The 26597-nt window shown below is 49.2% G+C and overlaps 1 protein-coding gene across 1 annotated transcript; it reads left to right on the forward strand.

Annotated features, from left to right (window-relative positions):
• The first annotated feature begins 1769 nt into the window (after window positions 1-1769).
• PRPF3 (pre-mRNA processing factor 3) lies at window positions 1770-25230 on the forward strand. Its single transcript, XM_033174519.1, has 17 exons — window positions 1770-1917; window positions 6990-7146; window positions 8308-8438; window positions 9685-9831; window positions 11903-11986; window positions 13679-13902; window positions 14068-14124; window positions 15098-15404; window positions 16307-16473; window positions 17313-17395; window positions 18340-18483; window positions 19229-19328; window positions 19534-19647; window positions 22467-22585; window positions 23038-23121; window positions 23907-23968; window positions 24332-25230. The coding sequence occupies exons 2-17, from the start codon at window positions 7002-7004 to the stop codon at window positions 24476-24478; spliced, it is 2115 nt and encodes a 704-aa protein (XP_033030410.1). The 5' UTR covers window positions 1770-1917; window positions 6990-7001; the 3' UTR covers window positions 24479-25230.
• The last annotated feature ends 1367 nt before the right edge of the window (window positions 25231-26597 follow it).

Consider the following 26597-nt stretch of genomic DNA (forward strand, 5'->3'; position numbering starts at 1 on the left):
AGGATAATTACGGTAGCCCATTCTGCAGAGCTGTTGTTAGCCATTCTTGGCCTGGGCCCACCTCCCACCTCTGATATTGTCAGGACTACATTATAGGGTTTTTGCAAGTCATGGTCTCTTTACTTCCCCCACCCACCATGCTGCAGATACAAAGAGAGAGAGAGAGAGAGAACCTTATGCAGAATCAGAGCTTTTATCTAGCTAGCAAAAGATTGTGCACTCTGGAAGCAACTCTTGGAGGTTTCAGACGAAAGTCTTTCTCCTAGCCCTACCTGGAGATGCTGAGGAGTGAACCTGGCATCCTCTGCATGCAGAACAGGTTCTTTTCCACTGAACTATGACTTGCTCATGAAAAGTTCAGTGGACTACTTTTTTTAAAAAAAGTTTTTTTGGTCATTTTTCATAATAGAAGGGTTACAGACATAAGCAAATACAGAATGCAGTAAAAATGATGGTACTGTACAAACAAGAATACAGAAGAAAGGGAGGGGGAAACTGCGGAACAAAGGAGTGTGCATTGCAACTTGAAACAGCAAATGTATATAAAGAGAAGAAAGAGAGTTAATTTAGTTATTAATAAAGCCTCCACGTTTATACACAAAATGGGGAACTAGTGGGCTGTGCATCTGGTTTAACATAAGATCTTCTGCCATGTTCTATTTTAGACAAACCATTAAAGGCTCTCCTTTGGTGTGTCAAATGTCCCCTTCCCTTCCCTAGCCATTCCACCTGTGAAGGAAGAGAGTTGGGCTTTCAGTGGGAAGCCACCAAAATCCTAGTGCAGTGAGAAGCACAAAAAGATTGATGCAAAATGGATGGGTTAATGCCGCACTCCAGGGGAGAGGAGCGCCAGGGCTGGATCTCGAGAGAGCACCTGGGATGTGATTATAGAGGTGGTGCTATATATTTGACTCCAGGATGCCTGAATGGTGCAGCAACTACCCGGCTTTCAGAAGACATCAGAAGGCAGCCCTGTTTAGGGAAGTTTTTAATGTTTCCTGCATTACTATTCTGCTGGGAGCTGCCCAGGGTAGCTGGGACAACCCAGTCAGATGGGCGGCACACAAATAATAATAATAAAAAAATTATTGTCATTAGCAATCCCACTGCGTGTGAAGCAGTATCCCAGTCTGCATAAATCACAGCAACCTTTGCTAAATCTGGGTAAGTGGAGTCCAGTGCCATCTCAGAATGTTTTCTTAACGTGGCCAATGGCCTACAGTTCAGGGCTTGCATCGCGTGCAATTCCACGACGGGGCAGTCGTAAGCCCCCATTTACAATATGGGCTCAATCCAGGCAATCCATTGTTGTCATTTTATATATTCAATATATATCCCACCCTTCCTCCCAAAGGAACCCAGGGTATGAACTGCGCTCATCCAGCATGGTTTGCAATTCAGGATCAGCGACCTACACAGCAGGGCTGTTGTGAGCAATTCCCTTTCCATTCGCGACTCGGTTGGCGGCCTAACATGCGGCCGCCTTATTGGTTTTTAATGTGTTTTGTAATTTTAAACGCCTCCGGGTTTTATAATGCTTTTTTTTGTCATACAGCGATAGAAATCAGCGGGGAGGGATGGGCGGGTGAGGGCTTAGCCGTCGCCATGGTTACCAACTTGCTGCCCCCGCCGCCCACAGAGACAAAATGGCGTCGGAGGCGGCTACCCGGAAGTCCCGCCTCCAAACATGAAGACTCTCCGTAAGACTTTCGAAGCGCGAGGGAACAGCGGGGAGGGGGAGAAGCCCGGCACCTCTATGGTTCGGGGCCACTTCCGTTTCCCGAACACGCCTTCCGCTTCCGGCCCGAGCGCGCCGACGACGTTCCGTCTCCGTCCGTGGGAGTTCTGTGGCGCGGCCTTTTCCCTTGCCTGGCCGAGGAGGACGAGGAAGAGGGAGGGCCGCCCCTCCGCCGCCCGGTGAGCGAAAGGCGGGGAGAGGAGGGCGAGGAGGGAGAAGGGCCGGCAGGGGGCCGCTTGAGGCGATTTGGGGGCTGGCAGGGGGCGTGGCCATTCCTCGTTGGGGGAGGGGTTGTGGGGGCCTCCTCTCAGGAAGGGGGAGGGGATGTCCTTTTTGGGGTCTGTGGATCAGGCCGAGGTGGGCTTGCCAGGCTCACTCCTGGGAGCCCCACAAGCAGGTCCTGAAGGCGGGAGGTCCTCCTTGCTTTCAGAGGTAGACTGCTCTGGTAAGTGGAGGTTCCGTCCCCATTTGCTGTGGCTCCTTTCAAGAGCCCCTGCTGGGTCGATCCTGTCTGCTGGATCAGGCCAAAGGGGTTTAAAAAAAAATCAAGCCCAGTCTTCTGTTCTCACAGAAGTCAAATGACCATAAGAACCTAGGAGAATAAATAGACTGCCACTGGGCCTGGAAGCTCCATAACAGCATTTGAAGGACCCTACTAGATCAGGCCAGAGGGCCCCCCCCATTTAGTCCTGTATCCGGCTCTCACAGTGGCCAACCAGATGCCTCAACAGGAAGCCCCTAAGCAAGTGGGTCCTGAGCGCAAGAGCAAATACCCCTCCCGTTGTGATTCCCGGTAGCTGGTATCATTCAGAGGCATTTACTGCCCCCATTTGGAGGGTGAACAGACTCATAAGGACATAAGGGGAGCCCTGCAGCTGGATCAGGCCAAAGGGGGCCCATCTAGTCCATCATTGTGTTCCTATAGTGCATATCCAGATGCCCAGCTCCCCCCGCCCTTGTGATTCCCAGTCCTGTATGCAGAGGCATTCACTCCCTCTGACATTAGCGATTATTATGTTATTCTTCTCCATGGGAATCCTCTTTAGAAGCCAACCTATTTTGTTACCCTCATTATCTCTCATGGGAGTGAATTCCATCTACTCCATTGGTCTTCAGCTGGTCTGGGAAACAACCTCATCGTGCTTCAATAGCATGTCTAGCATCATACAAAAACAGTGGTACCTTGGTTCCCAAACGGCTTAGTTGACGAACAAATCAGCTCCCAAATGCCGAAAACCCAGAAGTAAGTGTTTGAGTTTGAACATTTTTCAGAAACCAAACGTCTGTTTTGGCTATCAACATTGTTTCCAGGGACGATCAGCCAATCAGAAGCCGCCTCTTGGTTTTTGAACGTTTTGGAAGTTGAACAGACTTCCAGAACGGATTGAGTTTGTCAGCCCAAGGTACCACTGTGTATGTCCCCAAAAAGGAGAAAAGAAATGCACGTACAGGTTAAAGATGAGTCCTCAATCTGCAAAAGTTGAAGGCTATTGATCTAGTGCTCCTTCACATAGAACATAGCTGAACTGTGGAACTCTTTGCCACAAGATGTAGTGAGGCCTTGGAAGGCTGTCCTCGTGGCTACTCGCCACGATGTTTGTGTTCTGCCTCCAGTGTTGGAGACTCTTTGCCTCTAAATAATAAGGATGGACTAGATGGGCCCCCTTTGGCATGAACCTGCTGTAAGACTATTCTGATGTTCCTAGTCAGGTATTGAAGTTAAGCAGTAGCCTGGTAGAAGTAAGAAGGAATTGTGTGCCAAGTAGTGAGCAAGCTCTTGGAACAGGAGTGGATTTGCCTAGCATAGAGAGCTAGTGGACTCCCTGAAGAGTAAAACAATCTTTCTCCCTCCTCTGCTATTCCTTGTCAGCCTGGTTATTTTTTTCTTTCTTTTTATGGCTTGTTTTCAGATTCTGGCATTCAGAGGCATGCTGCTTCTGAACATGGATGTTCCATTGTGCTATTGTAGTAGTTGTTGTTTACTAAATTTTTATATAGTAAAGATCACAGGGTGGTTCACAACATAAAAATACAAAATGAGAACACAGAATACATAATGAAACAAAAACAAGCCAATTGTAAACAAACTATTGTAGTTTATGCAGACTAGATTAGGGAAGAAAGCTAGTTAACTGGCAGTCCAATTCAGGGACCTGCTCTGTCAGAGAAAGAGTTGAATATGAGAAGAGCATGGCTGAATCAGACAAAAAGAAAAATTCTAGAGACCTCTGGAAACCCCGCAAGTCATTGGTCCTCAGAGATACATTGCCTTTCCATATTCCTCCAACTTCTCCTGGGTGCTAGCTCCTGAGGGACCCATCCAAGAAAAGAAGGAAAGCAGCCAGCTAAATTCTCTGTTGTGAAACTCACAAGCAGAGCAGTAAGGAAGGAGTAGTCTCCCCCGTTTGTTTGTCTCCAGCACTGTGTTTTCAGATATGCTCCCTTTGAACATGGAGGTTCTGTTTCTTATGCTATTGTTTGCCAGTATGCCTTCTTTTCCTCTTGTAAATTCCAATCCTTTTCTAAAAGGACATCGGGCACAACTGTGTCTTGTGGCAATGAATTCCTCTCTAAAAATTGTGCTGTGTGCAGAAGTACTTTATTCTCTCAGTGAGGAATTAATTTCAAATCAGTTTGAGGCATTGTACCATGAGATAGGGAAGAAAAACTTCCCCGTTCACAACATCTTCACCATTTATCATTTTATAATCTTCTGTCATGTCTTCTTCCTCCCAGACACCTATTGACAGGAAGTCCTGAATGATCAGAACCTTTTGCAGTGCTGTATTATCATTTTTAGGAGGTATAATTGGAACTGCACACAATATTTCCCAGGCCACTGTGACTGCATTTAATAATGTATATTTATATAGGGAATTACATGCAGGCTTCCAATAAAATATAGGCAGCCTCCCTCTGTTGTCTCCTGCATCCTCCAGTTTATGTTGCAGGCTCCTTCTTGGGTAGGGGCCCTCTGTTTTCTGCACCCCAGCCTGTGTAATGCTCAAGCTGAGGCTGGCAGACTTCAGTTTTGTGGGGATCTTATTTTGTGTTTTTGGTAGAGCTCCCAAGATCCACCAAGGCAAGTTGTAAAATAGTGCCTCAAGGGGAGAAGTCCTATAAACATTCTATGGACATAGCATGCATAGATGCATATAGATCTACATCTGAGGCTACACAGCTGATCATACATTTGAACACCTACATCTCTAAAACTTCACCCAGCAGAACCACAGAAATACCTGGCAACCAGGTAATCATATTTTACAGGAACACAAGGGCTGGCAAATGATTTGCACAAGGCCAGCCGTGAGATACAATTATTGGGTGAAATTCATTGCACTAATATAATCATACAATCAGCGCAAACCTTTCTGCTCGCCAGAGATCTCTCCTTGCCAGAGGGGGAGCTCTGTACACTGTTGCAGGGGTTCTGCTGACTAAGAACTTGTGGTGGTGGTGGTGGGGTGGGGTGGGGTATTGTGCCGATGGCACTCATTGCTCTGACTCCTGCTAGTGCAACTACTTAGCTGAATCCCTCTCGTTTATTTTTAACTTGTGATTTTCCTTGCAGTTGTTGAATTGTTGGGAGTCAGATCCCGATTTACCTTTTGCCCACCCTTGTTCTAAAGCAGTGTTTTTCAACCTTTTTGGGGCAAAGGCACACTTGTTTCATGAAAAAAATCACGAGGCACACCACCATTAGAAAATGTTAAAAAAATTAACTCTCTGCCTATATTGACTATATATAAAGTAATTTTTCAATTTTTCCCACGGCACACCAGGCAACATCTCGCGGCACACTAGTGTGCCGCGGAACAGTGGTTGAAAAACACTGTTCTAAAGCACATACAGTACTGCTGTTATGTATGCTTCGTCACATAGGTAGCAACCTCTCCCCAACCCTTTACATCTTTAGGTGCCCAGCAAAAACATTCCTCTTCAACCAGGCCTTTGGCTGATTAATATTCTACAGCCTTTTAAATATCTTTGTAGGGAGGTGGGGATTATTGTATTGTTTTTTGTTTTAACTATTTATATTGTGCTTTTGTCCTGTATTTTTTACCTTGTGAACTGTCCTGAGATCTTCAGTATATAAATTGATGAAAATAGATAGGTAGATACCGGTAGATAGATAGATAGATAGATAGTCATCCAGTTCAAAAAGCTGTGCAGCACAGAGGCTGGGGTAGGGTGGGGGGTGCTTCCATTGAAAAAAGACAACCCAAGGCTCCATTGGGCATTCAGAACCGGTTGTGTGATTCTCTGGACCCCAGCTAGATAAAACCCTGGAGAGACCTGACCACTAATCTGATAGTTTAAGCCTAAAAGAAGATATTACAAAGGCAGTTTATTTGTTCTGTTGTTCAGTATGATCTGGTAGCAAATGGCAGTGTTAATTCTCATTGGAGTCTGGAGTATTCTTAGATGCCGCTCAGTAAGTAGGAAGTGGATTTTGGGCTGGGAAGAAGAGGATTCCCCCTCTCCTCTGCTGCCGTTGGTGGACAGTGCGGGAAGAGGCAGCCTGACAGGCTATGAGAAAGTTACCCTGGCTTATAACCAGCTAACCTATACTCATAGTAGACCTACTGAAATTGATGGTTCTTAGTTAATTGTGCCCATTAACGTCAGTGGGTCTAATTAGTATGGCTAATGTTGAACACAACCCAAAGTAATGCTGCTTAGTAATTACATGCCTACTTTGTTGATGGCTGTAGACACCATAATAATAATAATAATAATAATAATAATAATAATAATTTATACCCTGCCCTCCCCGGCCCAGGCTGGGCTCAGGGCGGCTAACACCAAATATATAATACATTTTTTAAAAAATCAAACAATTGATTAAAACACAGCTCAAAATCACAATAAAATAAAGTGTCCAATCCACAAATCACAGCCATGAAGGTAGGAATATTAAATATTCGCCAGGCCTGGTCACCCGTTCTGGTCCCGTATGGGCCGATAGAAAGGGCCAAGGGGGCCACTTAAATACAGGGTTTCATGGAAAGAAGGGGGTCAGACTGGTCCCGGACCAAAGGCCTGGCGGAACAGCTCCATCTTGCAGGCCCTGTGGAAAGATGTCAAATCCCGCAGGGCCGTGTTGATGCCGGGGGCGGGGGGGGGGGCGGGCGGGCAAGGATACATAAAGGGAGCACACTTATTCTTTCTAGCGTGAGCGTGACTGGTTTTTGAGCACTTCGTGACAGCTTTTTCAAGATGTGCTTTCCTTTCCTGGCCCACTCAGACTCTCTTGAAGATGGCGCTCTCCAAGCGGGAGCTGGACGAGCTGAAGCCATGGGTAGAGAAGACTGTGAAGCGAGTCCTTGGCTTCTCGGAACCCACTGTGGTCACGGCCGCCTTGAACTGTGTTGGGAAGGGGATGGACAAGAAGAAAGCTGCCGGTAGGTCCTTGGAGCCAACTCCTGAGGTTGGCCTGGGGGCAGAGAATTGAGTTCCTCTGTAGCTTGTTAAATTCTCATGCCCCTGCTGATTTTATCCTTGCAGACCAACCCCAAAATACTTTACGCTTTAGTAACTCATCTGTATGAACATACAGTGGTACCTTGGTTTAAGAACAGCTTAGTTTATGAACAACTTGGATTAAGAATGCTGCAAACCCGGAAGTAGGTGTTTTGGTTTGTGAACTTTGCCTTGGAAGCAGAACATGTTCCGCTTCCTGTTGAATGTGTTCCATTTGTAAATTGAGTCCCCCGCAGCTATGGGAAAGCATGCCTTGGTTTAAGAATGCTTTGGTTTAAGAACGGACTTCTGGAACGGATTAAGTTTGTAAACCAAGGTACCGCTGTACAAAGTGATTGTCCATCCAGCCCAATATGCACTTAGGTTTCTCAATGTGTTGTAAGTCGCTTTGAGACTTTGGGGTAACAAGCTTAATATGTTATGGAAACAATGATAATAATATGATTGGTCTTGAAGATGAGATGGAATCTGCCTAACTTCATGTGGAATCAATTTCCTTAATGGCCTTTTAAAACTTTGGGTGTGTGGCTGCTTAATGGGTTTTGTTTTCCAGTGTTACTTATTTGGTAAAATGGTTTCATGCCTTATGTTATATTTAAATTGTAAGCTTCCTTATGGTGCAGCTAACAAATGAATAAAAAGCGAGATTGTTGCAGGTGGAGTTCTTTATATTTGCATGCAATTGCTTCCAGGGACACATCCGCACTGTACAGCTAAAGCAGTATTGCACCACTTTAACAGTCATGGCTTCCCCCAAAGAATTCTGGGAATTGTAGTTTATAAAGGGTGCTGAGAGTTGTCAGGAGGAGTCCCGCCCATTCCCCTCAGAGAGCTACAGTTCCCAGAGTTCTCTGGGAAGAGGAATTGATTGTTAAACCACTGTGGGGATTGAAACTCTGTGACGGCAATAGGGCATTTCTTCTAACAACTCTCAGCACCCTTGGTAAACTACAGTTCCCAGGATTCTTTGGTGATGAGGAAGTCATGGCTGTGTAAAATGGTGTAATAGTGCTTTAAATGAAAAGTGCAGGCGTGGCCCAGATTGCTTTCCCCCACCTTCTCTCTCTCTTCCACCCCTACAGATCACCTGAAGCCTTTCCTGGATGACTCCACTCTGCGGTTTGTGGACAAGCTCTTTGAGGCCGTGGAGGAAGGCCGGAGCTCCCGGCACTCCAAATCCAACAGCGACCGGAACCGGAAGAGGGAGCTGAAGGTGAGATCAACGCTTCATCCTCTTTTGTTACGAAGGCAGCAGAGTTTCAGATCTGGCTGTGGAGATGGCAATATCGCCTCGCTGCATTTTCTTCTCCCAGGGAGGGCTGTGTGCTGAAATGCCTAAAAATTCAAGAGAAAAGACCTTTCCCCTTAATGGCAACAGAAAGTGTGCGCATCTTTCATTCTTTATCGGTCTTCCTACATCTGCCTTCCTCTTCCTCTCAACCCCTAAATCTTGACTTGTCAGAAATGACTTTAAAAGCATACATTTCTTTAGAGTACAAATAATTAATTGTTGTGGCCAAGCTGTTTCTCTTGAACTGGTAGGTGTGCCTCAAAGCTCCCTGTTTGGATGAGGAGCCATCCATGTAGAGTTTGGCCCATAATAGCGAAGAAGGCAGTTCAGCTAAGGCTTGCACGCGGCTTGCATTTGTGTATCTATGCATGCCCTGTTTTTGTTTGCAGATCATAGCAGCTTCTTCCCACAATCAGCCGTGTCCTTTTCCTGAGACACAGCAGGGAGGAATTTCCCTTGGCCCAGTGGAGTAAGGAGGACATGGATGGTGCTGTGGGAGACCACGTTCCGTCAGCACAAAAATGCTTTCATTTTGGAGTGTGGGAGGAGGAACGTAAAATCTCACGCAGGTTTAGATTAACACTGCTCCTTGTGTGAAAGGGTATCTCTGCTGACAGCAATGCATTTAAAATTGTGCGTGTGTATTATATAGATAATACCGTAATAACAACAAAATATATTAATGCTTTTATAGCAAAATGCTGCAGTTTTCACATTCTTTGGCTGGTTCTTAGACTGAAGAAAGCAGAAGCTGAAATGTGTTTCCAAAAATGCCTATTTTAAGCCACTGTACCAAACACATTTTAGTGATTAACTGCATCTTAAAAGTATCCAGAGCAAACTTTTCAGAAAGTGCTGTGTGAAGCTTTAAAAATTCATGTGTGTGTGTGTGTGTGTGCATAGGACATGGTGTCTTCCCCTTGCAATTTTGCCTGAACTCATGAGGACCAGAAACTTGTTTCACCTGAAAGCAGATGAGGTGCTCAAGAAGCTGTGGGTTGGTTGTTGATGTGTAAAGCCTTTAGCCTATCGTATGAAGGATAATTCTTTGCTGTGAAAGTTCCATGTGAAGGCTCCATTAGTCATGTGACTTCAGCTGGCTTGTGCCTCCTTGGGTGTCTAGGTGCTGGCCAGTCTCAAAAGTTCTCTCTGCCCTCTTTGCTTATAGGACGTGTTTGGGGATGACTCTGAGATTTCCAAGGAATCTTCAGGCGTGAAGAAGCGCCGCATCCCACGCTTCGAAGAAGTGGAGGAGGAGCCCGAAGTGATCCCCGGACCCCCGACTGAAAGCCCCGGGATGCTGACCAAGCTACAGGTTGGTCTCAAATGAGCAGAGGAAAGGCATGGAGTGCTCATCTAGGGCAGTGAACAGTTTGCTGGGATGGCACATCTGTTGAGCTGGAGTATATATATATCCTTGCACAGGCACCAAGTGACCTTGGACTATCCTAGCTGCTTCATAGACAGGGTGGATTTGATTTAAATCAAATCAATTTAAATAATAATAATAATAATAATAATAATAATAATTTATACCCCGCCCATCTGGCTGGGTCTCCCCAGCCACTCTGGGCGGCCTCCAACAAATACTAAAATACAATGCAAAGTCACAAATTAAAAACTTCCCTAAACAGGGCTGCCTTCAGGTATTTTCTAAATGACAGGTAGTTGTTTATCTCTCTGACCCCTGATGGGAGGGCGTTCCACAGGGTGGGCGCCACTACCGAGAAGGCCCTCTGTCTGGTTCCCTGTAGCTTTGCTTCTCGCAGTGAGGGAACCGCCAGAAGGCCCTTGTCAGTCAGTAAGACTTGATGTAAATCCTTTTTTTACAGAAAGACTCATTCTTGCTGGTATAATCTTAATATTTACAACCAGATGAAGGTTTCATTTTTGGAATAATAAATTTTCAGAGTAGTTCTTACAGTTACATCAAAAATTACTGATTTGGTTATACTATTAGAAATACATTGACAGGTAATTATGAAATTATTGTGAGGTTTAATAAGTGAACTGTTTATATTTGGACAACTTTTCTGCTGTACTTTATTGGAAGGAGAAAAATAATCATTTCCTTAGTAACAATTTAACAATCTATTTAACTAAAACAATAACATTATAGCATATGTATCCATGTTTGTTACCTGATGTAGTTAAACAATTTTTTTTTTAAAAAAAAACAACACCTTAGACTGAACAAAATAAAAAATTCTTTCCAGTAGCATCTTAGAGACCAACTAAGTTTGTTCTTGGTATGAGCTTTCGTGTGCATGCACACTTCTTCAGATACCTCAGACTGAGTTTTAGCACACATGAAAAACTTAAAACAAACCCCTTATTTCCTGATGAATAGCCTTTGAACTATAATGTAACTTAAATAGAAAACTATCTTTAGAAAGGTTTTTCCTGGAAAAGCATTTTATTTTTTAAATCCATTTTAAATGCAAAAAAGAATTCGATTTAAGTTTTAAAAATACAATTTATTTTTTTAAAAAACATTGATTTTTATCCAACTTGCTCATAGGGGTGGTGACTATCAAACAACATGGGCGGGGAGGAAGGGGATAACCAGATGAGGTATCTCAAGCTCTTTGGCGGAAAGGTAGAATATAAACGTAATCGGTGCACCTGTGGATTTCCAGCTGTTTGTGGACCAAATGTTTAGGGGGCCTGGCTTTTTACATGAACCCCCTCCCACTTCAAATCTTGGGCACCATACTTGTCCAACCTAACCATCCCAAAATTTAGGTGGGCCTTTACACTGGCCAGACTAAATAGGTTACCCTCAGCTGTTCTTGAAGGTAGATACCAAAAAATTCCAATCGAGATCCGGCTATGCCCCTGTGGATCCGGCTATGTAGAGACTGTGTCACACGTACTCTTGTCCTGCCCCCTATATAAAGACCTGAGGGATGAGACCATCACGCCACTCCTATCTGCCATCCCGGGCCGCTCTTGTGAAGCCAAATTGTTTTCACTTCTAGCCGACCAGAACACCTCGATAACAGAGAAGGTTGCCAGATTTATCGAGAGAGCAATGAGATTGAGAGCTGCTATCTGAACGACAACAGTGTTGTCATCCAGATTCCCAGCATAGGATATTATTATTATTATTATTATTATTATTATTATTATTATTATTATTATTTTACTATTTATGCTAAGTTCCAAGGAGCTATTGCCTTGAGTTTTAATAGGTTATAAGGTTTTATTGGTAACCATATTTGTTGTATTTTTGTTGGTGTTTGTCTTTTAGATGCTATGGCCAGTCGGCTACGCAAATAAAGTTTGAATTTGAATTTTTACATGAACACCGGAAGCTGCCTTATACCAAGACAGGCTGTTGGGGTTCAGTTCTAACATCCTCCCCCCCCCCTTCCCGCTTTCAGATCAAGCAGATGATGGAAGCTGCCACACGTCAGATTGAGGAGAGGAAAAAGCAGCTGAGTTTCATCAGCCCCCCTGCCCCACAGGTACAGCCTTGTTGCAGCCTGCACGAGCCATTGCACTGGTGGTTCTGCAGAGCGGAGTCCCTCCTGAGATTTAATTCCTCCAAAGCACTTCCATACTTGAGTTTGTGTGCATGGAATACTGAAGTCATGGGAGAGGCCCACTTTGCGCATCGCAGACGGTAGGCACCAAAACCCTTCATCAAGACAGACTTGAAATAAAGTGGCGTTTTATGCACTGGCCGCAAAAAAAAAAAGATTAGAAAGAGCGGGTTCGATAACATTGCTCTAAGTTCAGAAAAAGGTTTCTGAGCTGTAGAAGCACGGGGTTGTCTCCCAGTAAGTTCTACTAAGAGTAGAATGGACTTCAGTTAGCTCTGTGTTCACTTCAGTGGGTTTACTCTTGAGTAGAACTGTTATCTGCTTATTTACAGCATTTTGATCCTGCTTTCCAGACTGACCTCGGAAAGCGGTTTACATAAGATGATTGCAACCATTTTTAATTCTTTATTTGATTTCTGCTTTGTGGGGGGGCGGAAGGGGGGAGTTGGGCCAGGTGACCCTTGGGGATTCTGTGATTCTGTTTTATGTGTAGCCCACCTTTCCCCCCAGAACAGGGACTCAAGGTGGCTCGCAAACACAGATAGCTAACCACATATCCTATATAATAAAGTCCAAGTGTCTCTGCGTCCAGTCCCTGTGTCCGTGGGTTTGCGCTACTGCGCATGTGCCCCACGGACAGCCGTTGGGACTTGGAACGCAGAGACACTTCGGGACATGCCGGCTGCGGAGGCTGCGCCGGCGCTGGGCATGGGAGAGAGCAGAAGACTGAGCAGCCACTGTGGCATCGCGCTGCCAGGGACTCGCAGCCACTGAGGAGCTCGCGGCGCTGGGGCTTGCGGGCGGCTCTCGCCTTGCCGCCCTTTCTCCCACTCCCGGGGGAGACGCAGCTTCCATCCCCCGTTGCCAAGGAAACGGTCCAGGGGAGAGACGCCAGAGTAGAGGCGTCCCCCGTCCGCGGATCCCGCGTGCCGCCCGGCTGTTGCCACCGGCGAAAACAGCAATGCTTAGCCCCTCCCCCCCCCCACGTGAGAGGGAGTAACGTCGTCCGCTGGCCTGGAGCGAGAGGGAGGTGGTAGTGGGCGTGTCCGCGGGGAGGCCACACCTGTCCTCCGGGGATCCCTGCCCACTTTCTTTCCCCATCTTGAGGGCCTGTGAGGGGGCTTCGGGGGCAGGGAAAATGGGGGTGAGGAGCGGGGTGGGGGGAGCCCTGTTCTAGCGCCCGTTAATTTAACGGGTTTAAACCAGTAGTAAAGTATAATAATTAAAGATAAAACAAGCATCAGTGGCTTTCTTTTGTAAAGTTACAGTAGAATGGAAAATACAACTTGTTGTTTTAAGGGGGGAAATGAAACTGCTTTTCCGTTCCCCTCAGGGCAGGGTGGTCCTTCAGATGCCCCTGTGGTGACACTTTGGGGTGGAGGGAGAGGCCGCCATGGGAGCTGGAGGGTGACTCGCTCTGGATGCAGCCCAGGGTTCCCACCCTCTCCAGCTTGTGTCTCCCTGTCTGTTTCCCTCTCCTCGCCCCCTTCTTACGGCTTTTTGCCCTATCGCAAGGGAGGCGAGGCTGCATCTCTCTCTCTCTCTCAGAGGGCCCCAGAGTCAGCCCTGCCTGCCCGCTGTTCCAGCCAGTGACTCCCCTCTCTCCCTCTGCAGCCGAAAGCCCCGACAGCAGCCACCCAGCCAGAGCGCCTCCCCATTGGCAACACCATCCAGCCCTCGCAGGCGGCCACCTTCATGAATGACGCCATTGAGAAGGCCCGCAAGGCGGCCGAGCTGCAGGCCCGGATCCAGGCCCAGCTGGCCCTGAAGCCTGGCCTGATTGGCAACACCAACATGGTTGGCCTGGCCAACCTGCATGCCATGGGGATTGCCCCGCCGTGAGTATCGTAACACTCTGCCAAGGGGGGGCGGCGGATGGGGTGTGGGATGTGTTTTCGGTTTGCTTGCTTTGTTTGTGTTCTTTTTCTCTCTCTTAATTTTATTGGTCTGCAAAGTGAAAAGCCTGATGAAACGCCACTGAATGGTTTTTTCTCATTGGACAGAAATGGATCACATGGGCAGAAATGTCCCATCACACAGGGATTTGCCCCTTGTACGCGGTAAGCCAGTAGCAGCCAGCCCTTCCTGGCAAGTGTGACCCAAGAGAAGTGTCTCAAGCAGGGGTGGGGAACCATTGCCAACTCACACGACCCTCGTGGGGAACTCCCTGGAGGTGGGGTCGGAGGCCAAAGTGGACAGGGCAACGGATACGCAATTCTTCCCTCGCCTCATACAGGAGGCCGCACCCGTCCATCCATCAATGCTACAGATCTCTCCCTCTGGCCCTGATCAAAAAACATATACTCATGTAAATTGTGAATACGGAACTGTCACATTTCACGCCAAAGCCCTCAAGGAGGGTGGGTGTGGAGGAGAAACGGCGAGGGGTGTGTTCTTGGGGGGAGGGCATGCCCGTGTCCCAAGGAGCAGCTAGCAAGGCCTGGAGGGGCCACATTTGGCACCCAGGCCAGAGGTTCCCTACCCCTGTTCTATAAAGTGTGGGTGGGCAGACTTCAGACTTGTGAGATCTATTTTGTGATGTTGTTTTTCCTAGACACCCCCCCAAGCCCCACCAGCTGGGTTCAAGTGGTAAAATAGTGGCTTAGAAAGCAGGGTTGGGGCAGAGGGCGTGCACTCAAGAGATGCCCTGTTCCATAATTCTAAGGGTATCTTAGCCCATAAATTTGCTTTTAGAAGCAGAGCTGGGAAATCGCAGCCCTTCCACACAAAGGCTTTCCCTTGCCCACCTCCAAAGCTTTCTTTATTTCAGCAGCCTAGTTAGTGGCGGGGGTGGGGGAGTAGTTGAGAGTCAGAAATCCTGCAGATCCTTTCTGTACACAACCCCGACAGGCAAAAAAGGGCCAGGGCGGTTGGGTTTTCTTTGTGGGAGGCGGCTTCCCAGAATCCCTTGTTCTGTAGGGTTTATTTCAGACTGAGGGGGTTTGAAACTCTTGCCCGGTACCCAGTGGGCTCAGGGCCATTGGCCAGGGCTGCTTTGTAACCAAAGTTTGCCTTGGGGATGTCTTGGCCCAGGAAAGTTGAGCTGAAGGACCAGACCAAGCCGACGCCGCTGATCTTGGACGAGCAAGGCCGCACGGTGGACGCCACCGGCAAGGAAGTGGAGCTGACACACCGCATGCCCACCCTGAAGGCCAACATTCGGGCCGTGAAGAGGGAGCAGTTCAAGCAGCAGCTGAAGGAGAAACCCTCCGAGGACATGGAGTCCAACACATACTTCGACCCCCGGGTCTACGTCAACCCGGCCCAGAGGCCGAAGCGGACCTTCAAGTTTCATGACAAGGGCAAATTCGAAAAAATTGCCCAGAGGTTGCGGACAAAGGTACAGCACTTTTCTTCTGGCAAGGAGACCTAACCCCCTCACCCAACTTCCTGGGAAGGAGCATCGGAGAGAGCTGGAGCAGGGTATAGATAGGAAGAGCCTGCTGGAACAGGTCAAAGGTCCCCCGCATTCTTTGGCAGCAATGGTGTCCCCCACACTGATGCCTGTAGGAAACCCATAAGCAGGACACCAGCACAAGAGCAAGTCTCCCCTCCTGTTGTTTCCAGCAAACTGGTGTTCAGAAGGATCACTGCCTCTGACCATGGAAGGAACATAGGAATCTGCCTTATACTTTAAAGCATATTCGAGGCACATTTTTTTCCTCCCAAAGAATTCTGGGAACTGTAGTTTATCCCTCGCAGATTTACAATTCCCAGCGACCCCTGAGCAAATTAACTACAAGTCAAAACTTGTAGGAAGGGGCAGGGAAGCAAGCCTGTAAGTAGGAGCTCAGCACAGGCGGGCGCTTTCCTCCTGTCCTGGGAAGGCGAAGTCTGAGTCACAGTCAACCCGTGTGTATAGATAGCATGGTACTCTTGCTTGCTTGCTCTTAAGGAAAATATATTTCTTAGGGAGTAGGGAGCAGAATATCCTTCTTAAAAACAACCTGAAATAAATAACTACATTAAACTTCATAAAGGCTCCCTTGAATGGTCACCTGCTGGCAGTGCGTATTCGCCGCAGGTGAGCAGACAAATGGTTCTTTATCAGGCTGATGCTGGTGAGGGCTGGATCAAGCCCACTGCACTGGAGGCCTTTGACTTCTCCAAAAACACCCTTGCCATGGATACTTAGAAAGCCCCATCCGAGAGAACAGGCGCTTCTAGGGCAGTTTATATTTTGAATTAAGCGTTTTATTTTTCTTCTGTGCACCTCCCTGAAAACCCTTCTGTCTCCCTCAGGCCCAGTTGGAAAAACTCCAGGCCGAGATTTCTCAGGCTGCCAAGAAGACAGGAATCCACACCTCGACCAAATTGGCCCTTATCACCCCCAAGAAGGAGCTGAAGGAAGGGGACACCCCCGAGGTGGAGTGGTGGGACTCCTACATCATACCCAATGGCATTGATTTGTGAGTTGCTCTGCCTTTCAGCTCTTAAATCTCTGGGCTAGAAATAATTCTGGGGTGAGTGCGTCCTTCTTGCTGCCTGCTGCGTTTCTTTCCTGAATTTGTAAGACCACTTTTCTTCCAAGAACTGAAGGCACCTCTCCATTTTTAAGTGTGTGCGTGGGGGGGGGGATCTGTAGCCATCCAGGTGTTGCAAAACTCCAGTACTAAGCATGGCCAGTGGTTAGGGGATGATGGGAGATGTAGTCCCACAAATTCCGGTGCACTACAGATTCCTCTGTCTCTGCTGTAGAGCAGTGATGGACAGCCCTTGGCTCATGGGCTAAATTAAAGTGTGCTAGGCTATGGCTGTTTTTAGTTGCACAGGCTTGCCTGGTTTCCTGTGCCATCAGGAATAGAGCAGTTGGAGCCCTTGTTGTCCAGGAGCACTCAGGAGAGCTCTTTGTTTCTTTCCAGCAGGGCTTGCTGTTTAAATTTGGCACCGGGTGCCAGCCCTGCTGGGATGGTTCCCAAATTGGAGCTTTCCACTAGACTAAGTCCATTCCAGCAGCCAGGCTAAAAGAAAGCCACAAAGCACAGAAGCATACTTACCTTGGGCCATCTGATGCGTTTGATGGGGGGAAATTAAGCCGGGGGTCTTTAGCTCCCAAGCTAGCTATTCTGAGGTGACAGCGGGGGCACCACCACAGAGAGAGTTTCCCTAGATGAGCAGTTAGCCCTCCAAGCCTCAGCTCCTTGCAGCAGGCATAAGCAGTGTGAGGGTCAGCATAGGTTAAGAAGAGAAGGAGCGCCCTCTTCTGAGACATCACCTGCAACTGTGCAAATTCTCCTTCCCGTTTCAGAAAAGCCGCCGATTCGCTTAAAAAAGAGGACTATTTTGGCATCACGAACCTAGTGGAGCACCCAGCTCAGCTAAACCCTCCAGGTGAGCACGCTCCATCTCTTGGCTTCTGCATCGGGGGGGGGGATGGGTGGAGAGCGGATTCCGTGGAGACAAGAAGATTGGTGCAAAGCCAAACCCTGCTCCCATTCTCCTTAATCCCCAACCTTTCTGTCCCCCAGGGAATGAAGAGCTCGATGAATCTAAAAGCCCCAGATTATTTTATTTATTTAGGATTGTTTGTGCACTGCCTACCAACCGAAGTTCTCGAGGCAGCTTGCAATACATTTTCAACCCAGTGAAATAGGCAATGATCCAATAGGCACTACAGCAGGGGAAAGGTGCGTGTGTCATGTTCCCCTGGTGCTCCAGTCTCCTGGCTTTGGACTGACTGCTTTAGTAGCTGGAGGCCAACCCCACACAGGGCAGGACCTTCCTCACTGGGCTGCTACTGCTGCTGTCTCCCACAGTCCGCCCACCCCCACAACCAATGCAGGAAGCTCTGTGGGAGCAAAGTTCTTTATGTGCCTCCTCCCTCCCCCAACCCAGTCTTCAGATCAGTAGTCTTTGAGGAACTGAACAGCATGGGGAATGTGTGGATATTGGGAAAGGGGGGCTAACTTTTTTGAAAAAAGAAGGCTCCTTCTATAATGTCACAGGCACAATACTCCATATTCCGCACGAAGTCTTCCCAGACACCAAACAGTCTAAAAATCACATACAGTGAAGCACACATAAAGGTGTGGGAGGGAATAAGCTTCCTGCTGCTGTTATGGGTATAGTGTGTTTATTTTCATGTTTTTAAAAGTGTTGTAAGCCACTCGGAGACGTTTAAGTGAGCAACAAGTCTAAGTAATTATAATGGAGGTGGGAAGGAACTGACTTGGTGGGTGAGCCCCATTCTAAGAGGAGAAAACTCTGCTTGTCTCTGACTGTGTTTCTGCTTCGTTGTCCTTGTTATGTGTCCCCACCCCCCACCCCAACCCCAGTGGACAGTGACATGCCGGTGACCCTGGGGGTCTACCTCACCAAAAAAGAGCAGAAGAAACTACGGCGCCAGACCCGGAGGGAAGCACAGAAGGAGTTGCAGGAGAAAGTTAGGTTAGGCCTCATGCCGCCTCCTGAACCAAAAGGTAGGGATTTTTGTAGTGGACAGGTGGGCTTGTGTTGAGAGAGGGAGAGAGATAAAAAAACAAAACCCTGAAGCTTGAAGTTGGAATTCTAACGCATAATACTAGAACTCGGGATGGGGGCTGTCCAGTGATGTTGAATGTAGGAAAGACAAAACGGAGCACTTTATCACACGGCACCTCATGAAACTGGTTCCCACGAGATGTAGGCATGGTGGTCACCAGGGGTCAGCAGACTTTTTCAGCAGGGGGCCGGTCCACTGTCCCTCAAACCTTATGGGGGGCCAGACTGTATTTTGAAGAAGAAGAAAAAAGAACGAATTCCTATGCCCCACAGATAAACCAGAGTTGCATTTTAAATAAAAGCACACATTCTACTCATGTAAAAACACGCTGATTCCTGGACCGCCCGTGGGCCGGATTGAGAAGGCGATTGGGCCGGATCCGGCCCCTAGTTTGCCTACCCATGGTGGTCACCAACTTGGATGACTTGAAAACAGGAGCCACGGTTGCAACGTTCTACCTTCACTGTCGGAGGCAACATGCTTCTGAATGCCCATTGCTGGAAATGGTGGGAGGGGAGAAGTGTTGTTGCTCTCGGGTCCTTCCCGTTTTGGCGTCTGGTTGGCCACTGTGGGAGCAGGGTGCTGGACTAGATGGGCCCCTTTGGCTCGATCCAGCTGCCCCAGGGCTGTTTTTCCGTTCTTAACTTCTGCTCCCAATGCCTTCGGCGTTTCTCCCTCTGCAGTACGAATCTCCAACCTGATGCGTGTTCTGGGAATGGAAGCCGTTCAGGACCCAACCAAAGTAGAGGCTCATGTTCGTGCGCAGATGGCCAAGAGGCAAAAGTAAGAGTGATGCTGATTTGTTTGTCATGTGTGCGTGCGTGCGTGCGTGCATGCACATAAATTGGTACCATCCAGACCCAGTTCTCTATCCTTGCTGATGCCTCATCACACAGGAGGCTTTTATTTCAAAAATACAGTAACGATAACAGAGAAAGTAAGTGTCCCTGCTCGCTCCTTAGCTGCATATATAATCTTGCTTCCCCAGAGCTCACGAAGAGGCGAATGCTGCACGGAAGCTCACCGTGGAACAGAGGAAAGCCAAGAAGGTTAAAAAGCTGAAAGAGGATATTTCGCAGGGGGTCCACGTAGCTGTCTATAGGTGAGTCTCTTCCATCCCTCGAGGGAAAGGCCTCTCTGTGCCCTTGGCCCATGCCTGATTCACATCCCTGCCCCCCCCCCCACACACCCAGAGGAAAGCTTTTAAAAAGAAAAGCTTTAACGCCCTTAAAGTTCTGGGAACCACAGTTCAAGAAGGATACTGACAAGCTGGAACGTGTCCAGATGAGGGCAACCAAAATGGTCAAAGACCTGGAAACAATGCCTTATGAGGAACGGCTTAGGGAGCTGGGTATGTTTAGCCTGGAGAAGAGAAGGTTAAGGGGTGATATGATAGCCATGTTCAAATATATAAAAGGATGTCATATAGAGGAGGGTGAAAGGTTGTTTTCTGCTGCTCCAGAGAAGCGGACACGGAGCAATGGATTCAAACTACAGTGGTACCCCGCAAGACGAATGCCTCGCACAACGAAAAACTCGCAAGACGAAAGGGTTTTGCGATTTTTTGGTTGACCCGCAAGACGAATTTCTCTATGGTCGTGCTTCGCAAGACGAAGCATTCGTCTTGCGCGGTACCACTGTAAGAAGAACCCTCCCGCTTGTGCCGGCCCTCCCTGCTTGCCGCTCACTAACGATCGCACTCCCCGTGCTCCCCGATCGCACACCCGACACCCTGCTTCCTCCTGCTCGCCTTCCCCGCGCTCCCCATCGCCCTCCCCACGCCTGGCTTCCTCCCGTTCGCACTCCCCGCGCTCCCCGATCGGCTTCCTCCTGCTTGCCTTCCCCGCCATCCCCATCGCCCTCCCCACGCCTGGATCCTCGCGTTCGCGCTCCCCCATCGCACACCCGACACCCGGCTTCCTCCTGCTTGCCTTCCCCGCCATCCCCATCGCCCTCCCCACGCCTGGATCCTCGCGTTCGCGCTCCCCCATCGCACACCCGACACCCGGCTTCCTCCTGCTTGCCTTCCCCGCCATCCCCATCGCCCTCCCCACGCCTGGATCCTCGCGTTCGCGCTCCCCCATCGCACACCCGACACCCGGCTTCCTCCTGCTTGCCTTCCCCGCCATCCCCATCGCCCTCCCCACGCCTGGATCCTCGCGTTCATGCTCCCCCATCGCACACCCGACACCCAGCTTCCTCCTGCTTGCCTTCCCCGCCATCCCCATCGCCCTCCCCACGCCTGGATCCTCGCGTTCGCGCTCCCCGATCGCACACCCGACACCCGGCTTCCTCCTGCTTGCCTTCCCCACCATCCCCATCGCCCCCCCCACGCCTGGATCCTCGCGTTCACACTCCCCCATCGCACACCCGACACCCGGCTTCCTCCTGCTTGCCTTCCCCGCCATCCCCATCGCCCTCCCCACGCCTGGATCCTCGCGTTCGCGCTCCCCCATCGCACACCCGACACCCGGCTTCCTCCTGCTTGCCTTCCCCGCCATCCCCATCGCCCTCCCCACGCCTGGATCCTCGCGTTCGCGCTCCCCCATCGCACACCCGACACCCGGCTTCCTCCTGCTTGCCTTCCCCGCCATCCCCATCGCCCTCCCCACGCCTGGATCCTCGCGTTCGCGCTCCCCCATTGCACACCCGACACCCGGCTTCCTCCTGCTTGCCTTCCCCGCCATCCCCATCGCCCCCCCCACGCCTGGATCCTCGCGTTCACACTCCCCCATCGCACACCCGACACCCGGCTTCCTCCTGCTTGCCTTCCCCGCACTCCCCATCGCCCCCCCACGCCTGGATCCTCGCGTTCACACTCCCCCATCGCACACCCGACACCCGGCTTCCTCCTGCTTGCCTTCCCCGCACTCCCCATCGCCCTCCCCACGCCTGGATCCTCGCGTTCGCGCTCCCCCATCGCACACCCGACACCCGGCTTCCTCCTGCTTGCCTTCCCCGCCATCCCCATCGCCCTCCCCACGCCTGGATCCTCGCGTTCGCGCTCCCCCATCGCACACCCGACACCCGGCTTCCTCCTGCTTGCCTTCCCCGCCATCCCCATCGCCCTCCCCACGCCTGGATCCTCGCGTTCGCGCTCCCCCATCGCACACCCGACACCCGGCTTCCTCCTGCTTGCCTTCCCCGCCATCCCCATCGCCCTCCCCACGCCTGGATCCTCGCGTTCGCGCTCCCCCATCGCACACCCGACACCCGGCTTCCTCCTGCTTGCCTTCCCCGCACTCCCCATCGCCCTCCCCACGCCTGGATCCTCGCGTTCGCGCTCCCCCATCGCACACCCGACACCCGGCTTCCTCCTGCTTGCCTTCCCCGCACTCCCCATGGCCCCCCCCACGCCTGGATCCTCGCGTTCGCGCTCCCCCATCGCACACCTGACACCCGGCTTCCTCCCGCTCGCCCTCCCCGCCTTCCCCGATCGCACACCCGACACCCGGCTTCCTCCCGCCACCGCCGCTCACTACAGTACTGTAAGTAACCGCTCTCCTAGCTTGCTTTCCCGACACCCGGCCCCGACTGGTTTTTTCCCATAGGAACGCATTAATTAAGTTTCAATGCATTCCTATGGGAAACCGTGCTTCGCAAGACGAAATTTCCGCAAGACGAAAAGACTTGCGGAACGAATTAATTTCGTCTTGCGGGGTACCACTGTACAAGAAAGAAGATTCCACCTAAACATTAGGAAGAACTTCCTGACAGTGAGAGCTGTTGGACAGTGGAATTTGCTGCCAAGGAGTGTGGTGGAGTCTCCTTCATTGGAGCTCTTTAAGCAGAGGCTTGACAGCCATCTGTCAGGAATGCTTTGATGGTGTTTCCTGCTTGGCAGGGGGTTGGACTGGATGGCCCTTGTGGTCTCTTCCAACTCTGATTCTATGATTCCCTTCTCTTCCCTCTCTCCCTCAGAGTCCGAAATCTAAGCAATCCGGCAAAGAAATTCAAAATTGAAGCGAACGCCGGCCAGCTGTACCTAACGGGAGTTGTGGTTTTACACAAAGATGTCAATGTGGTGGTGGTAGAAGGAGGTGAGGCGGGCGAGGATGGGTTGGGCTTGGTTTACGTGTTCTGGGACACGGGTTCCTCCACTGGAATCTCTCGGCAGCAGAAGCAGGCCTGAAAGGGATCCGCCTGCTTCATGCTGCCCCATCTTAACGCATGGAATTCCTCGCTGCAGGATAATTCTTTGCAGTGGGGAGCTTTTATCAAAGGACGTGCTCCAGAGAACCTGTGGGGCTTGCAGGAGGGTCTGTGGGTTGGATGTGCAGCATGGCTTTCCAAGACTCAGTTCTCCCACCCAACACTTTCACAGAGCATTTTTCCAACGCTCGTGTTCAAAATGCACTCGAAGGAATGTGGGCAATCCTGCCGCTTTCTTGGAAACTTTCGCAATAACATAGCAATGCTGCTTTTTTGGCTGACTGCCCACACTCCCTTCAGAATTAAAATGGCCCTCGGTGATTTTTCTCTTCCCTCCTAGGCCCTAAAGCACAGAAAAAATTCAAACGGCTCATGTTGCATCGAATAAAGTGGGATGAGCAGACATCAAATACAAAAGGAGACGGTAAGGACATGCATAACTCCACTCCCCCTCCCCCGGCATAAGGGAGCATAGTATTTATTTTAAATGGTGATTTAATTGTGGTTCCACTCTCTGTTGACAACAAATCAAAACTCAAAACACTAATCAAAGCATTTTAAAGTAACCAATAGCCACAAAGCCTTTTGATCAGAGGAGAGTGCTGTCAATGGCTCCCAGCCATGATGACTGTGTTCTGCTTCCATGCTCAGAAGCAGCAAGGCTTCTGTATAACCATGGGAGGGGAGAAGAGGGCTCTTGTGTTTGGGTCCTGCCTTTGGGCTTCCCATTGGGGCATCTGGTTGGTCACTGTGAGGAGGAGGAGGAGGAGAAGAATAGTTTGGATTTGATATCCCGCTTTATCACTACCCGAAGGAGTCTCAAAGCGGCTCACATTCTCCTTTCCCTTCCTCTCCCACAACAAACACTCTGTGAGGTGAGTGGGGCTGAGAGACTTCAAAGCAGGTCACCCAGCAGCTGCATGTGGAGGAGCGGAGACGCGAACCCGGTTCCCCAGATTACGGGTCTACCGCTCTTAACCACTACACCACACTGGCTCCAGGATGCTGGACAAGATGGCCCATTGGCCCGGTCCAGCAGGGTCTTCTCATGTACTAGTTGATTTTTGGTCCCAATCTGATGCGTGCAGCACTTGAGAAAAAGCCCTCCTTCAGGCTGATAGTCCAATAGTGTTCAGCTTTAAGCACAGCCTTCTCTCTCTCTCTCTCTCTCTCCCTTCCTCCCCCCTCCCCCCGTTTTACTTTCTTCAGATGACGACGAATCTGACGAGGAGTCTGTGAAAAAGTCAAACAAATGTTCTCTGGTTTGGGAGGTAAGTTTCCACTTAAATTGCTGGGTCTTTGTACTTTGTTTTCTGGGCCACGCTGAAATTGTTGGACACCCCCCCCCCCCAATATCTTGGCTGTATCTCCCCACCCACCCACTGCAACATCCCAGGTGTGGCCAGACTGTTTGTGAAAAGATACTAAACCTATTCTTGGGATTGCCAGCCTCCTCCCTAGAACTCTGTTTTGTTTGGAGGGTCGTCCTGGTTAAACCAGTTTAAGCTCCAAGTGTTTACTTCCTGGTCCACAGCGCAAAGCACGTTAGTGGCCTTTTTTCTTCCCCTTCCTTTTCTTTTTCTTTTAACTGCTAAACCCATTCCACCCACTCTTTGTCTTTCCCCCCCTCTCAGGGCACAGCAAAGGAGCGCAGCTTCGGGGAGATGAAATTCAAGCAGTGCCCCACGGAGAACATGGCACGGGAGCACTTTAAAAAACACGGAGCAGAGCATTACTGGGACCTGGCTCTGAGCGAGTCCGTATTAGAATCCACAGACTGAAGGGCCCCCCCTCTCCCTTGGCTTTTTGTGGTGTTCAGTTTGGAGAGTGAGAACTCAGCTGAGACTTTGGCCTTGGAGGTTCCTCTCCCCCCGCCATCCAAGCGCCCCCCCCTCCCCAAGCCCACTTTCTCCCCTCAAGTTCCCTGCAGTGTGACAGCATACAATTAAAAGAAATATTTTTAAAAAACAGAGCAAAACTACCTAGGGTTTTTTTTGTTTTTGTTTTGGACTGAAACAGTTCGTGGATCTTGACGTGCACTCTTTTTAGCTTCCTTGTCATGCTCTCTGGAAACAATCCGACTTGGAGGCCGTGGAGAAAACGTCGAAAGAAATCCGTACGCCGGCCAGGTCTTCTCTTTTCCAAATCCATTGGCCTCCTAACCGCACACAGCTCTTTAGTTTTATTCTTCTTTTTTTGCCAGTTCAGTAGGTTTGTTTGGACATTAGGCAAGTCAGCCAGGCACCTCCGTGATGGGGAGAAAGGAGAGAGATTGAGGAGCATTTATGGGGTCACCGATTTCGATGGACGTTAAGAGGGCAGATCGCAGCGTTGGAAACTTGTACAGCAGATTTAGGAGCTGGGGATTTAGCCCGCATCCTACATTTACATAATAAACTTTTTTTCCCCTTTGGTAAGAAGTTAAAAGCAAAAAAAAAAAAAAAAAAAAAGCAAAACCCAACCATGTTTCTTTACCTGTTTCTTTTGAGCAAGTCTGCTCACTGTGCATTAAACAAAGTGGTTATGATTTCAAGGCTTGGCATGACCGAAGACCAACTGCATTGTGGGTAGCAGCAGAAAGAGTCGTCCTGCTGGATCAGACAAAAGGTCCCATCTCATCATTCATCTTGCTTACTACAGGTCACATCTGCATGTTTAAAACACATGGCTTTCTCCAAAGAATCCTGGGAACTTTAGTTTATAGCTCTCAAGGCTACAGTTCTCGGCATGCATAACAATCCACAATTCTCAGGATTCTTTGAGGAGCGAGGAGCCATATACTTCAAATGAGTTTTTGTTGTTGTTCCATATATATATATCCCACCTTTCCTCCAAGGAGCTCAAGGTGGTGTACGTAATTCTCATTTTGTCCTCACAAAAACCCTGCGAGGTAGCCTAGGCTGAGTGTGAGTGGCTGGCCCAAGACGTTACACCTAGTGGTCTCCTGCGTCCTAGTCCAACACACTTAACTAACCCATGGGTAGGCAAACTATGGCCTGGGGGCCGGATCTGGCCCAATTGCCTTCTAAATCTGGCCCACAGATGGTCTGGGAATCAGCGTATTTTTACATGAGTAGAATGTGTCCTTTTATTTAAAATGCAACTCTGGGTTATTTGGGGGGCATAGGAATTTGTTCATATTTTTTTCTTCAAAATATAGTCGTCGTCCCCACCTCCAAGGTCTTAGGGACAGTGGACCAGCCTCCTGCTGAAAAAGTTTGCTGACCCCTGCAACTGTAAAGCCCCCCCCCCCGGTCTTTCACCAGGAACCATTGATCATACTTCCTGGGGGTAGTGGGAGTTGGAATCCATCAATATCAGGTGGGCCACAGACCAGCCATCCTTACGCTAATTTTTTGCTTTCGATATTTGTGACAAATGTACTCTAGAAGCAGCATTTTTCACATTTCAGCGCCGCCCTTCAATTTAAGGATATGAGAGCCTGGTGGATCAGGCCAAAGGGGGCCCATCTACTCCTAGCATCCTGTTCTCAGAGTAGCCAGCCAGATGCCTTGGGATTTGGGACTAGAGTCTGTATCTGTTACATACAAAATAGAAGGTTGCCATTGTGCAGAATAAAGTAGGTGAAGTTCAATTTTGGGACAAAGTAGCTTGATACCTTACATTACAGGACCAGCTATTGCATTGTGAATAGTGTCCAGAGGTGTGTCTTCAGAAATTCTTATTAATGGGGTTGTGTCTATATGCCGCTGTGATCTTTGGTGTCACAAGGATGTTAAATTCACATTAGCTTAGGTCCTTTAACTTCAATGGTTTTATTAGGGATGTAATACATTTGGGTCTAGAGGTGGTATCAGTCCCTTTGAAGCAATATTAAGTCCTGTGCCAGGTTGTGAAGATGAAGCAGAACTCTGATGTGATTTGGTAGAAATGTGTAAA

The sequence above is a fragment of the Lacerta agilis genome, chromosome 17 (genome assembly GCF_009819535.1).
Source record: "Lacerta agilis isolate rLacAgi1 chromosome 17, rLacAgi1.pri, whole genome shotgun sequence".
NCBI lineage: Eukaryota > Metazoa > Chordata > Lepidosauria > Squamata > Lacertidae > Lacerta > Lacerta agilis.

Bases quoted from the DNA above. Each gene is read 5' to 3' on its own strand.
- PRPF3 (XM_033174519.1), top strand. From the start codon at position 7,002: ATGGCGCTCTCCAAGCGGGAGCTGGACGAGCTGAAGCCATGGGTAGAG. The intron at 14,125-15,097 runs GTAAGCCAGTAG...GTCTTGGCCCAG, and splicing joins GGATTTGCCCCTTGTACGCG to GAAAGTTGAGCTGAAGGACC. The intron at 19,329-19,533 runs GTAAGAGTGATG...TTGCTTCCCCAG, and splicing joins CAGATGGCCAAGAGGCAAAA to AGCTCACGAAGAGGCGAATG.